At 50.5% G+C, this 14,470-nt stretch overlaps 1 protein-coding gene across 2 annotated transcripts; it reads left to right on the forward strand.

Annotated features, from left to right (window-relative positions):
- Positions 1-1,343: 1,343 nt before the first annotated feature.
- On the forward strand, positions 1,344-10,283 carry LOC128827536 (interferon-inducible GTPase 5-like). Of its 2 annotated transcripts, XM_054011479.1 has the most exons (4): positions 1,344-1,530; positions 2,576-2,847; positions 4,722-4,824; positions 7,333-10,283. In XM_054011479.1, exon 4 carries the CDS (start codon positions 7,337-7,339, stop codon positions 8,573-8,575), a length of 1,239 nt encoding a protein of 412 aa, XP_053867454.1. In that variant the 5' UTR covers positions 1,344-1,530; positions 2,576-2,847; positions 4,722-4,824; positions 7,333-7,336; the 3' UTR covers positions 8,576-10,283. The 2 variants fall into 2 exon arrangements, with proteins under 2 accessions (XP_053867454.1, XP_053867455.1); XM_054011480.1 differs by lacking the exon at positions 2,576-2,847.
- Positions 10,284-14,470: the final 4,187 nt, after the last annotated feature.

Here is a 14,470-nt window from a genome sequence, read left to right on the forward strand (position 1 = left end):
GTCAGGGTTGAGCAGGGAGAGGTTTCCTGTATCCTGGGGTAGAACAGAATTCGTCCCTCCCATTCTGGGAACAGATGTTAGATTAACCCTGTTCCGTTTTTCTGCTATTTTCTCCTTTCTCTATCCACAGCTGCAGAGCGAATCATTCAGTCCTCAGGCATTGCAGGTCCTCTTCTCTTCTCCCCCAGGCAGCCTGGTAACCCCTTCCTCAGCCCTCTGCCAAATGAAGCATATACCTGAAACCCTGAACTCCCTGCCCCCAACCCCTGCCTGGTGCACAAAGAGAAACGTGAAATTGTTCCCCTTCCAAGCTGTCTCCCCCTTTTGGAGATGCGCTGAGATCAGGCACTTGGCTGATTCTCCGTGATGTTGTGTCGTCATTTCCACCAGTGCAAAATGGGTCCAGAATGCTGCTTTTCTGGATCACTAGAGTTGTACACCTGCTTTGCACTGGTGTGAAACAGTTCAATGTGCAGGCAATGGAGAATCTTTTATTGTGCACAGGCACAGCGAGGTGGGGACGAAGGAGCAGGTGCCTGGGGCCCCAGGGCTTTAAAAGGGCCCCGCTCCAAGCCGCTGCCACTGCTACCAAGGTAGCAGGCAGAGCCCCGGGCCCTTTAAATTACCACCGGAGCCCTGGGCGGCGCATGCCCAGCGGTGCTGAAGGGCTGGCTGAGGGAGGCTTGGCCCCCGCCCTGCCCCTTCTTCCCGAGGCCCTGCTCCTTCTGGGGGTACGGAGCCGGCCCCCCCAACCTTGCCAAGGTATAACAAACAAAATAATGAGACCCCCCAAATTCATCACAGGAGTGCAGGGGGTGAGGGGTTGCCTGGGGGCAGGAAGTTTTAACGCAGGAGCATAGGGGGAGCTGGGATGGCTCAAAGCAAAGGGGGATCGCAAGGGTGGGAGCAATTGGTTGTTCCAGGGGCTGGGCCAGGAGGACAGTGAAAAAGTTGTGGTGGTGGGGGGGAGTTTACAAAGTCTCCAAACACGTGCGTGGGTGGGGGAAGGGAAGACTTTTCCAAACATAAAAAAACCCCAACTTTTCAACTGGGAAAGGTGAAAAAGAGTTTTAATTCTTTAGAAAAATATGTATTCTGGGGTGTGACATGGGGTGCCTGGGGAAGCGCACATGGAAAATGCCCAGGGCAAGGCGGGCTGCAAAAAAAGGAGAGCAGATTCTCCCACAGCTGGTGGTTCACCAGCCAGGCACACATGGGGAAAATAACAGAAACTGAACAGGGTTAATCTAGGATCTGTTCCCAGAATGGGAGGGATGAATCCTGTTCCAGCCCAGGCTACATGAAACCTCTCCCTGCTCAGCCCTGACCCGTGCCTCATTAAAACAGGAAACTCTGTAATCAGTAGAGAAAAATCTTTCCCTTCTCTTGGTTTCAGCCCCTGAAGCAAAGTCTAGAAGAGTTTTCCCCCAACAGATGTTTTTGTTCCAGCAGCAAAGATTGGTTCCCCGGACCCACTCACCAGGGGCTCCAGGACCAGCAAGGACAGTTCCTCAGCACAGGCTGTGTAAGGTACGTCCCCAGCTCGGCTGCCCCACGATGCTGCCAGAGGACAGGGGAACTTGCTGTTGGGGGTTGGACACATTTGAACCACTAACGGTTTCCTTTAGCTTTAGGCCCAGGCAGCTTTGGGGGCCCCTTGTGGACCAGCCACCCCCACACATGGGGGCTTCTGTTTGTGCTTCCCCTGCCTGGGGGAGTAAGGGGGTGGTGGGGGAGGGGATCCGGCCCATTGTCTGATTGCATGGGGAGGCTTTTCTGGCGACCCCTTGTGTTGAATTGTCTGAGTGATCCAATACATGGGCGTGGAGAGCAGGGGGATAAAACTGAGGGAAAGGGGGTTTTCCCCCACTGTCTCGGACTTTATTTTACATTTTTTTCATCTGGGACAATCTGAGAAAAGTAAGAAAATGATGGTAAATATCAGGGGGCTCCTGGCCCCTCACTGAAACTTAATAAGGTTTGTTTTTGGTGTCCCTCTCCTGATACCAGAAGCAAGGGGAAGGGCCAAAGAGAAATCAGGACCCTGAGACTGACTGTCCCCAGAGCCAGCCCCGCTTTCCGGCTTCCTCTGATTTCTGAGAAAGGGGCAGCTCAGCCTGTTGCTTGCGTTTTCCAGGAGCACACGATCCAACTCGGTTCCTGAGACTGTCCCAAAGCTCCCTGTGAATCAGACGGGGCTGTTTGAGCCATGAAAGATTCTCCATTGCCTGCACCTCGCACACTCATTCACACCAGTGCAAAGAGGGTGTACGACACCATGATCCAGAAGAGCAGCTCTAGACCCATTTTGCACTGGTGTAAATGACGACACAACATGGTGGAGAATCCGCCCAGTGCCTGATCTCAGCATATCTCCAAAAGGGGGAGACAGCTTGGAAGGGGAACAATTCCCCATGTTTCTCTTTGTGCAACAGGCAGGGTTTGGGGGCAGAGAGGTCGGGGTTCTAACCCAGGCTACAAGAAACCTCTCTCTGCTTGGCCCTAAGCAGTGCCTCACTAAAATAGGACACACTTTAATCAGTAGAGAAAAGTCAGCCCCTTCTCTTCGTTTCAGACATAAGAACGGCCAGACTGGGTCAGACCGAAGGTCCATCCTGTCTTCCGACAGTGACCAATGCCAGGTGCCCCAGAGGGAATGAACAGACAGGTGATCATCAAATGATCCATCCCCTGTCGCCAGTTCCCAGATTCTAGCAGACCCTGAAGCAAAGTCCTGGGGAGCTTTTCCCCCAACAGCTGATTTTGTTCCAGCAGCAAAGGCTGGTTTCCCCCGACCCACCAGGGGCTCCAGGACACAGGACGGTGCATCAGCACAGGCTGTGTAAGGTACGTCCCCAGATCGGCTGCACCATGATGCTGCCAGAGGACAGGGGAGCTTGCTGTTGGGTGTTGGACATGCTTGAAGCTAACAACTTCCTATAGCTTTAGGCACAGGCAGCTTTAGGGCCCTGCATTCCCCTGGGGGCCGGCCAGTCCCACACATGGGGGCTTCTGTTTGTGCTTCCCCTGCCTGGGGGACGAAGGAGGCGGTGGAGGAGGGAAGCTGGCCTATTGTCTGATTTTATGGGTAGGCTTTTCTGGGAAACTCTTTTGCTGAATTGTCTGGGTGAGACAACACACAGGTGTGGCCGGCAGAGGGATAAAACTGAGGGAAAGGGGGGTTTCCATACTCTCGCTGACTTCATTTTACATTTTTTCACATAGGACAAGGTGACAAAGGAAGAAAATCATGCTAAATGCCAGGGGGGCGATGGTGGGGAGAAGGGTCCTGTCCCCTAGCTGCTGAGGGCGTGTGGCACCACCAGAGTAGGGTCGAACCACGGTGACACTGCAGCTCATGCAGGGCATGGGAGACAGGCCTGGGACATGTGAGGAGCAGACGGTGAACTTACCTCACATGCCAGAGACAGCGGGTTGGGGTGTCCCCATGCCCAAAGGGTGGTGGTACTTGTTCCTTTAACCCTTACCATTTTCCCCTTATTTTGTTTACAGTTGGTTTTTAATAAGTTGTATTTGAGTTGAATGTAACGCAGGGATCAAGGGGTCAGGGAGGTGTCCGGTGCGCAGGGAGCACTCCAGGGGGGGACACCCAAGCCCCTGGCCTAAGTGACCATGGTGAGACTGGGGGTTCAGTCCCCCCCCAGAGATCTCGGGCCCAGCCTTGTTGGGGTTACGAGGACTCTGCTGCACAGGAGGGAGGAAGGGGAACCCTCGAGGGCAGGCCGGCCTCCGGGTGAAGGGAGCGACCACTCAGATCCTGTTGCTGTCCGATTCCATCGGGATCATGAAGAAGCCAGGAAAGTTCCCCACAACAGCAAAACCACCCCCACTTATGAGAGACACGGTGGGTGAGCTAATATCTTGTATTGGATCAACCTGCATGGGGGAGGGAGACAAGCTTTCGAGCTGCTGTCGGGTGGCTGCCGGCTAAGCAGCTGCACATGCCAGGCCCTCGCCGTGTTTCCTTGCAAGAGTTAAGGGCTGTAGGAATTTTGGTTGCAGTTTGGTGGCTCAGAGCCAGCCCCACTTCCCAGGTTCCTCCCATTTCTGGGAAAGGGGCAGCTCAGCCTGTTGCTTTCAGTTTCCAGGAACACAGGATCCAAACTGGCTCCTGAGACTGTCCCAAAGCTCCTTGTAAATTAGATGGGGCTGTTTGAGGGATGGAAGATTCTCCATTGCCTGCACCTCGCACACTCATTCACACCTGTGCGAAGCAGGTGTGCAGCTCCAGTGATCCAGAAGAGCAGCTCTAGACCCATTTTGCACTGGTGTAAATGACGACACAACATGGTGGAGAATCCGCCCAGTGCCTGATCTCAGCACATCTCCCAAGGGGGGAGAAACACAGAAGGGGAACAATTCCCCATGTGTCTCTTTGTGCACCAGGCAGGGGTTGGGGGCAGGGAGTTTGGGGTTTCAGGTATAGGCTCTACTTGGCAGAGGGCTGAGGAAGGGGATACCGGGCTGCCCTGATGAGAAGAGAAGAGAACCTGCAATGCCTGAGGATGGACTGATTCACGCTGCAGCTGTGGATAGAGAACAGGGAAAAAAAAGGAAAACTGAACAGGGTTTATCGAGGATCTGTTCCCAGTAAGGGTGGGACCGAATCCTGTTCCACCCCTTGCTCAGCCCTGACCCCTGCCTCGATAAAACAGGAAACTTTAATCGTTAGAGAAGTCAGACCCTTCTCTTCATTTCAGCCTCTGAAGCAAAGTCCAGGAGAGATTTTCCCCCCAGCAACTGATTTTTCCCCAGCAGCAAAGAGGAGGACACAGGACGGTTCATCAGCACGGGCTGCGTAAGGTTCGTCCCTAGATCGGCTGCACCACGATGCTGCCAGAGGAGAGGGGCGCTTGCTCTTGGGGGCTGGATGCGCTTGAACCACTAATGGTTTCCTTTAGCTTTAGTCACTGGCAGCTTTGGGGGTTCCCTGCATTCCCCTGGGGACCGGCCACCCCCACACATGGGGGGTTCTCTTTGTGCTTCTCTTCCCTGGGGAGGCATCGGGGCTGGGGTGGGGGTTAGGGTTGCCAACCCTCCCATTTTCGCTGTAGACTCCCAGAACCAGGCTCCTGAAGCCAAACCGGGAGATTTTCAGCTGCTGAAAGTCCAGTGGCACAGCAGCGCTAAGGCAGGTTCTCTGCCTGCCCTGGCTCCACGCTACTCCCGGAAGTGACTGGCACGTCCCTGCAGCCCCTGGGGCAGGGGGTCTCCGTGTGCTGTCCCCGCCCCGAACACCGACTCTGCAGCTCCCATTGGCTGGGAACCATGTCCAATGAGAGCTGCGTGGGTGGAGCCTGCAGGCAAGGGCAGCACATAGAGCCCACTGCTCCCCCCAGGGGCTGCAGGCACGTGCTGGCCGCTTCCAGAAGCGGAGTGGGCCAGGGCAGGCAAGGACCCCGCCTTAGCCCTGCTGCGCCGTCGACCGGGAGCTGCCTGATGTATGCCCCGCCCGACTGGATCCCACACCCCTCAAACCTCCCACACCCGAAACTACCTCCTGCACCCCAACACCCTGCCTCACACTGAGCCCCCTCCTGCAACCTAACTCCCTCCCAGAGCCAGCACCCTCAACCCCAATCCTCAGCCCGGAGCCCCCTCCTGTGCCCACACCCCCTCCTGCACACTGACCCCTTACCCCAGCCCTGAGGCCCCTCCCTCACTGAAGCTCTCTAAAAGTGGGAGGGCCACTAGCACCCGAACCGTGGCCCTGCCCCCCCAGGCTCCTCCTCTCCATGGCCCTGCCCCATAGGCCGCTTGTTCCCCGCAGGGCCGCCAACCTGCACTGCCCCATCCCCCGAGACCACACCCCAGTGCCACCTCTTCTCCATGAACCCTGCCCTCACACCGTCTCTTTCCCCAAAACTCTGCCCCCCACTCGCTCCTCTCCATCCCCTCTCCCCCCATCGCTCACCCTTGCGGCCGGTAAAAAGTGGGAGGGCCATGGCCCCATGCCCCCGTTCCAGTGCACTGGCTGTGACCCAGAGAAAGGAATAGAAACCAGGGGACCGAACTCCCAGCCCTCCCTGCTGTAACCCACCAGAGCCCACACCATTCCCAGGCCTCAGCAAGGAATGTAGGAGCCCTGATTCCTGGTCTTTTATTGAACCCAGAATACCACCCCCGAAAGGAGAGTCTCATTTCTATTTGCATTGTTTCCCAGCGGCAGGAGTGAGAATGAGAGGTGTTTTTGTCAGCTGGGGCTGCTGGTGTTAAGCTATAAAGTGCTGATTGCCAGAAGATGGCACAGCTAGACAGGGGATGGGTCACTTGGTGATTCCCTGCTCTGTTCATTCCCTCTGGGGCACCTGGCGCTGGCTATTGTCGGCAGACAGGACACTGGGCTAGATGGACCTTTGGTCTGACCCAGTCTGGCCATTCTTATGTTAATTGAGGATTCGTTCCAGGCATCCCCGCATGAGAGCTGACCTCGACACAGGATTCAGCTGAAGGTAGAAGAGAGAGGACAAAAGTCTCTCCCATGCTATTCCCCAAGTCCAGACCCACAGAACCAAAGAAATTAAGTTGAGACTCGAAATCACAGGGTCAGACCAGGTTCAGTTTCTTGGACAGAGGAGAGATTTCCTGTTATTTCAAGTATCAGAGGGGTAGCTGTGTTAGTCTGGATCTGTAAAAAGCGACAAAGAGTCCTGTGGCACCTTATAGACTAACAGATGTATTGGAGCAATACGTCTGTTAGTCTATAATGTGCCACAGGACTCTTTGTCCCCTGTTATTTCAGAAACTTAAAAGTGCTGCATTCCCCCGCACCCCCGAGATTGTCCCCGCAGACGAGCTCTCCCTGACAACGTGCTGGTGCACGCAGGTCAGCTCTGACTCCGCGGGGATTGTCTCCCCCCTTGTTCTGTGCAGCACAGCGCCCCCCAGCACCACGCTGGGACATCAGGTAAAGCATTGACTCCGTGGGGAGATGACACCTGACTGTGCCCCTCCCCCTGCTCCCTGCTGCACAGCGCTGGGCTGGGCACTGGGGTCAGCACTGAGGGGCACACGGCCTCTCCGGCCACCCAGAACACAGACCCTGCAGCAGAGCCCCCCACAGTGTCACACTGGGGGGCTGCGAATCAGTGTATGTGGAAATGAACCCTTCCCTGCTGGCCACTCTGAGAAGTTATCTGTAGATTATTTAACTTCTTGCAATTTGTAACCAAAGATCCTTTTCTTACAACTCAGTGGGTTTTTGTGCGCAGTAATAAGAGATATCTCTATATGTTTACTGTTTGCAGGTTAATAAATTGTCTCTGGGCACAAAGTACTGATCATGGCTGGAATTGGTGTTTCTTTCCCCAGGAAAATGGCAGGTTCAAGAACTCTCTGGGCTGGTTTATTTTTGGAATGGGGAAGTCACCTTAGTGGCCTGTCCCAGGAGGAATCTGAAGAATTCCAGACTGCTGTCCATGCAGGAAACCTCACTGAAGCCACCGCAGTGGTGAAGAAATCTGATGCGTTGTTAAAAAACACCCAGCTCAATGTTGCCATCACCGGAGAACAGGGCTCTGGCAAGTCATCTTTCATCAACGCCATCAGAAGCCTAGCTGACGATGATGAAGGTGCAGCTGAGACCGAGGTGATGGATTCAGCAAAGGAGCCAACTCCTTATCCACATCCCAAGCACCCAAATGTCACAATGTGGGACCTGCCTGGGATCGGGACGCCAAATTATCCAGCAAACACATATGTGGAGAAGGTGGATTTTGCTCGCTATGATTTCTTCATCATTATCACAGCAGAGCGGTTCCGAGAGTCGGATGCCAACCTGGCCCAGGAGATACAGAGGATGGGGAAGAAGTTTTACTTTGTCCGCTCCAAGGTGGACATGGACTTGTGCAGTGAAAGAAAAGGAAAAACGAAGGTCAAGGAGGAGACAGTCCTGCAGACAATCAGAAACGATTGCATCAGGAACCTGCAAAAAGCAGGCATCCTTTCCCCACAGGTTTTCCTGGTGTCGAGATGGGACTTTGAGAAGTATGATGCTCCCCGACTTCAGGAGACCTTTTCGAATGAACTCGACACTCACAGGAGACACGCCATCTTTCATGTCCTGCTCAGCACCTCTGAACAACCCTTAAACTGGAAGAAAGAGGCCGTGGAGCAGCAGATCTGGAAGCAAGCCATTAAGTCAGGTGCTATCGCTACTATTCCTCTCCCGTTTCTCTCTGTTTGGTGGGATGTTGGCATCTTGGTGGATAACATGACCGAGTTCTGTGAGAGCTTTGGCCTGGACGACGATTCCCTCAGAGCCCTTGAAAAGCCCACGGGCAAGTCTGGTGAGCTGAAGACTGTGATAGAATTCCCGCTGGCCAAAGATAGATCAAGAGATCAGGCTTTTGAGCTTCTGGAAGAGGCTACAGGGCAGGTTATGATGATAGCGAAGTATTTCATCAGCATGATCCCAGGGATTGGTACTGTGATAGCAGCAGTGACGTCTTACAGAGTCACGGGCAGATTGCTACGTACTTTTGTGGCTCGAGTTGCAGAAGATGCTCAGAGAGTCCTGAAAAGGGCTTTGGAGAGAGCAGAGAAAAGAGATTAACAACAGCCACAAAAGAGCAACATACCTGCTATCTCATGGCAGCTGGAGATCAGAGCCACCCTGTGGGGAGAGATATTTCCCTTTGTTCTCAGCTACAGTGCAAAAAAGACACTCTCAAAAAAGGTCTCCAGAGTTTGGTGTGTTTTAAAAACAAATATTCTTTTCTAATGTAGGGAAACGGGTAAAATTGAGGTAAAGGTCTCTGATCCCACAATTTCTGTTAAACACCCCGAAGTGAAAGTTGAGGGAGACTCTCAGAACAAATACCGTGAAACGAAACTTTGCTCTGTGTTATTTAGTAATAATACCTGACACAGTTTTTAAGACATACTCCAGTTTTTATTATTTAAGCTGTTGGGGCCACACCCTCATAGGGCATAAAGTTAGTGTAACTTTCACAGATTCATAGATTCCAAGACCAAAAGGGACCATTGTGATGATCAAGTCTGATCTCCTGCAGAACACAGGCCAGAGAACTAATTCCTAGAGCAGATCTCTTAGAGAAACATCCAGTCTTGAGTTAAAAATCTCCAGGGCTGGAGGATCTTCCACAACCCTTGGTAACTTGTTCCAATGGTTAATCCCCTCACCATTAAAATATTTTGCTTATTTCCAACTGGATTGAAGTCAAGATCTGGCTTTTTACTTTTTGCAGGTCACTGAGTTACTTTCTTTCTTAGGCTGTCATGTGCTAGCACATGTTTGGATGCCATGTGTGATGTTTGGATGCCAGCAAAGCAGGGAAATGTTGAAATCCAAACTCTTTGCCCTGAATAATGTGCTTCACACAATCTCATGAACCCATTTCTGTAGGGATTAGGGTTTGAAATTTTTGTAAAATGAACCACACCTAAATTTCAGGCCTGAAGTGGCTGAAACTCCATCGATGTTTAAGACCAGAAGGGACCATTAGGATCACCTAGTCTAACCACCTGCATCACAAAGTGTCCCTTTGGGGAACGTTTAACCTTTCCTGTGAACCCAGAGAACAGTGCAGAGCTCACACTAAATATGGCCCTGACTTGCAGTGAAGTCAAAGGGATTTCCAGAGTGTAAGTGAGCACATACAGAATCTGGACCTAAACAACTAGTCAGCCAATATACTAGTCCAGGAAAGCTATCAGAACAGAGCGACCCCCGGATATCTCTCCTGTGATTTGAGCTGTAGTTAGTTGCTTGTTTTTTCACACTGAAGTTCAGTTTGCCTGAGTGTCTAGGAATCACTATCATGGCTCAGACTAACCTGGGGTGTGTGGATTGTAATCACATTGTGTTGGGCTCAGATGGTGGTTGGCCCATGTCCTGCTAGACACCACCCACGATACTACTGATGTGCACCGTATTTCATAGCCCATAACCAGCGTCTGTCCTGGGGCTGGTCTGCGCTGGGAAGTTACATAGCGTTAGAACACGTCAAACACTCAGGCCCTGATTCCCATTGACATTAAGGGCATTTTACACTGAGCTCTCAGTGGGAAGAGGCCAGAGCCTTAGGGTAAATGAGTATCAGGCCTGGAAGCATTTAGCAGTATGTTAGCTGGATGTGGGTAACCAACATGATGTTAGGGGTAATCGTGTCCAATTAGCGTGATATTATAGACATGGTGTGGGAAAACATAGCCGTTTTCATCATGTTTGCAAATAGCTCACATTGGCTAACAGTTTTTTCTGGATCTCTTTGAAGTTGCCTGCCTAGAATTACCTGGATTATCTGTCAAGTATCAGAGGGGTAGCCGTGTTAGTCTGAATCTGTAAAAAGCAACAGAGGGTCCTGTGGCACCTTTAAGACTAACAGAAGTACTGGGAGCATAAGCTTTCGTGGGTCAGAACCTCACTTCTTCAGATGCATCTGAAGAAGTGAGGTTCTGACCCACGAAAGCTTATGCTCCCAGTACTTCTGTTAATCTCAAAGGTGCCACAGGACCCTCTGTTGCTGGACTATCTGGTGAGTCAGTGACTACAAAAGATCTGAACTTTACAGTCCTACTTGCTTGCACATCAAAAGATTTTGAAAATTGTGGCTGTCTGATTTTACAGTGATCGCTGCTTTTGCAAATGTGATATAAAATGGGTTGGAAATGCTACTTCCACCTTCTGCGTAATTAGCAGGGATAATACCTGCTGTTTGTGTTACGACAATAAAGCTTCTCTATGGTTAAGCCTCTCTACCTTGCTTTTGGTGTGAATCTTCTTGCTGAATTGTTTTCCCAACCTTTATCCACCGTTTTGGTTATTCCACCCTTTTAAATTTACCTGCAAGAAAACTCTGATTTCCCAATTGGAAAGCTTCATTTGGGGATTTTTCCTGCAGGAAATTCCTATTTTTCAGGCTGCTCCAGGCAGTGGGCATTTCTACCCGGGTTGGAAATGGCTTACCTACCAACAACATGGGGTTCATCACGTATGAGGTTGGGGGATGGAGAGGCCAGGGCAAAGGAAAGAGCCTTATTTAAAGAGGATTTAGTAGTGAGGGTGATGATGGGATGGGAAGAAGGCAGGGAGCCCAGTTTACAAGCAGGGAACGGGATTGGGGCCACGGTGGATTTGGAAGGACCTTGGGCATGGAGAAGGGAAGAGGAAAATAGAGGCAGAGGAGAAATGGAGCATGGAGAGAAGCAGGTGCTTCCACCCTCGAATAGAGCCACAGCCTCCATTTCACAAACAAGAATGGCCACTTCCTTGAACCCCTGGAGATATGTTCCCCACCGAGCCCAAGCAGATAATTTTAACACACGCAAGGCACTTACTGGGTTGGGACGGTGTCTCCTGTGCTGCATCGTCTTCCCCCTGCTGCATGGCCACCAAGGAGTCCAGAGACCTAGGGGGTTGGCCCACGTCTCAGAAGAGGGTGTCTGCTTCTCCAGCACTATGCCACACACCATGGTAGCCTGCATTAGGGTTTGCAGCCTTGCGCTGGAGCTGTCTCTCATGACAACGTCCATTTTGTCATCTAGACAATTGATGCTAGAGGTGCTCAGAAAACTGGGATTTCTACCCTCAGCCCCCTCAATCCCTTTGTACTTCCTCAATATCCCCCCTCAGGAGCACCCCCAGTCGCCCATCAGAGAACACCACAAAATAACACACCCCCCGTCCTCCCCAGGAGCCTAAAAAGTGGCTCCACTCATGGTAGCAAGGCCCCCTGGTGGCTAGGCAGGGCATAGCAGTTGTCTCCCCATACGACACCGCCTCCAAAGGTCGCTTCATTGCTGTGGTGGTCTCTTTTCCCACAACCTGACCTTGCAGCCAGGTGTAACAATGTGGCCTTTGGCGGAGACACTACTGAAAGTATCAATTCAGGACAAATTGCTTAGAGCAGGGCAGCCCCAGCCCCAGGCTGGGGGTCCTTCATTACTCAGGCACCAAACCAGCCAAACGGAGAGGACTTTGGTTATACCTCACTGGCTAACCAGAAGTCATACAAGCAATTCCCTCAGACACTCCAGTTCCCTTTTATCACCACCAGCACCACTCCTTATGGGAATGAATGGCTATGAAAACCAATACCCCAGTAAAAGAAAAAAGGTTCTCCCGATCGCAAAGGAGCAAGCCCCAGACCCAGGTCAATATACAAGTCAGATCTTACCCACAAATCACGTTGTTGCCAATCCTATAGAATCTAAAATCCAGAGGTTTATTCATAAAAAGAAAGAAATATAGATGAGAGTTAAAATTACTTAAATGGAATCAAATACGTACAACAATTGCAAAGTTCTTAGTTCAGGCTTGATGGGATTACTGCTGATTCAAACCAATCAAATCTCTGGAGTACAAACATCAGAGCCTGGATGGGTCGTTCAGTCATTTGTTCAGAGCTTCAGTTTCTAGCAAAGTTCCTCCAGAGGTCAGAAGCAGGACTGAAAACAAAATGGAGGGGTTTCCAGGGCCTTTATATCCTCTGCCTGGTGGAAGGAAACCCCTTTTTCTCACTGTGGAAAATCACAGCAGCAAGATGGAGTTTGGAGTCACATGGGCAAGTCACATGTTCATGCATGACTCAGTTTGCAGGCGGCAGCCATTGCTCAAATGCTAACTTGAACGTTCCCAGGAAGGCTCCTCAGATGTGGATTGGAGTCTCCCAAGGTCCATTGTCAGTTGAGTGTTTCTTGATTGGGCACTTACTCAGAATAGTCTCTTCGCAAGAAGCTGACCAAATGCTTCACTGATGCTACTTAGAATCAAACACATTGAGATACAAGTACATAGCCAATATTCATAACTTTATTCCCCCCCCCTTACAGTGTAACAGAAAGTTCAACCCAGCTATAGTCCAATGACCTTACAGCAGGTCTGTCTGTCTCTGGGCTCTGTGGTCTGTACACACCTAACCTCAGGGGGGTTCCCCCCACCTGCCTCAGTGGCTAGAAGTGTTACAGACAAGCCACTTAAAATATATAACATTCAGGGGAGAAATGAAACTTAGGCTCCAAATCCCACCCCTTTTTACAGGATCAAACCCTTCCCTACCTGTCACCGGGTGTATTTAAAATAAAAACTGACAGGTAAATAACAGAAACCAGAGAACATTTATTACCTAACATCTTAATAACAAAGATAATACATTTGGCAGTTACAAAGTCCCTAACAAAGAAATGACAGCAGCAAGGAATAAAAGAGGAGAGAAAGCGAAGAAGGAGTGGGGGGAGGTTTCATAATCACCTGACTACAAGCGCTGGACATCCCGATATCCTGCTATTCCAGGGCCTACCTCTGCAGTGGTGGGATGGACAGCAGCACCTGGATTGCTCCGCCCGAGCTGTCCCTGAGCCGTGAGCGATGAACTGACGGCGACCTGACAGCCACTGCTTGGGCTGCCCAGAGCACCAAAAAGGGTGGGGTCTCTCTCTCTCTCTCTCTCTCTCTGTTTCTAGGCAGAATAGACATCATAGGACAACCAAAGCTTCTACAGGGCAACTCATGGGAAGCCAGGGAGTGAACTTATTTAAAAAAGAGCAAAAGGGGGTATTATCCCTACAGTAGGGGAACCCAGGCCCTCCCTGTACTTCCGTGCGCCAATCCCAGAACCATGTCTCTGTTTAGCCAATATCTATTCCTATCCAGTATTTTTAAAATTTGTAATATTGCTTTGTGAACGGTGCCCCATTGTCCTTGTAGAGATATTAAAGAAAGTACTAATAGTGATTCCCCCAAGTGACAGTGACCCCCCCTCCCCCCCGGTTTGTCCCCCACACTTTAAAATCCAACAGTTTCACCACGTACAAAATCCTCTTGGGTCTTCTGTTAAAACTTGTAAGCTCCTGTCTGTAGAAACCATTGATTGTATCTGTCCTGTGAAAGATACTTTATTACTATGTAAAACTTACAAACAAGTTAATTGACTTTGTTCTTGAAGTGAACACTACGTTACCACGCCTGCTGTGAGCCTTAAGCCGTTAACTACTCTGTGCGCTTCAGGTAGTTTATTCTGTAATTGATACAATGTGAACAAACACTATAAGCCATTAAGTGACTTTCATTTCATTAAAAAAAAAAAAAAAAAAACAGGAGTACTTGTGGCACCTTAGAGACTAACAAATTTATTAGAGCATAAGCTTTCGTGGACTACAGCCCACTTCTTCGGATGCATATAGAGTGAAACATATGTTGAGGATATATATATACACACATACAGAGAGCATGAACAGGTGGGAGTTGTCTTACCAACTCTGAGAGGCCAATTGAGTAAGAGAAAAAAACTTTTGAAGTGATAATCAAGATAGCTCAGTACAGACAGTTTGATAAGAAGCAAGTGTGAGAATACTTACAAGGGGAGATAGATTCAATGTTTGTAATGGCTCAGCCATTCCCAGTCCTTATTTAATCCTGAGTTGATTGTGTCTAGTTTACATATCAATTCCAGCTCAGCAGTCTCTTGTTGGAGTCTGTTTTTGAAGT

This window comes from Malaclemys terrapin, chromosome 21, assembly GCF_027887155.1.
Source record: "Malaclemys terrapin pileata isolate rMalTer1 chromosome 21, rMalTer1.hap1, whole genome shotgun sequence".
NCBI classification, from domain to species: domain Eukaryota; kingdom Metazoa; phylum Chordata; order Testudines; family Emydidae; genus Malaclemys; species Malaclemys terrapin.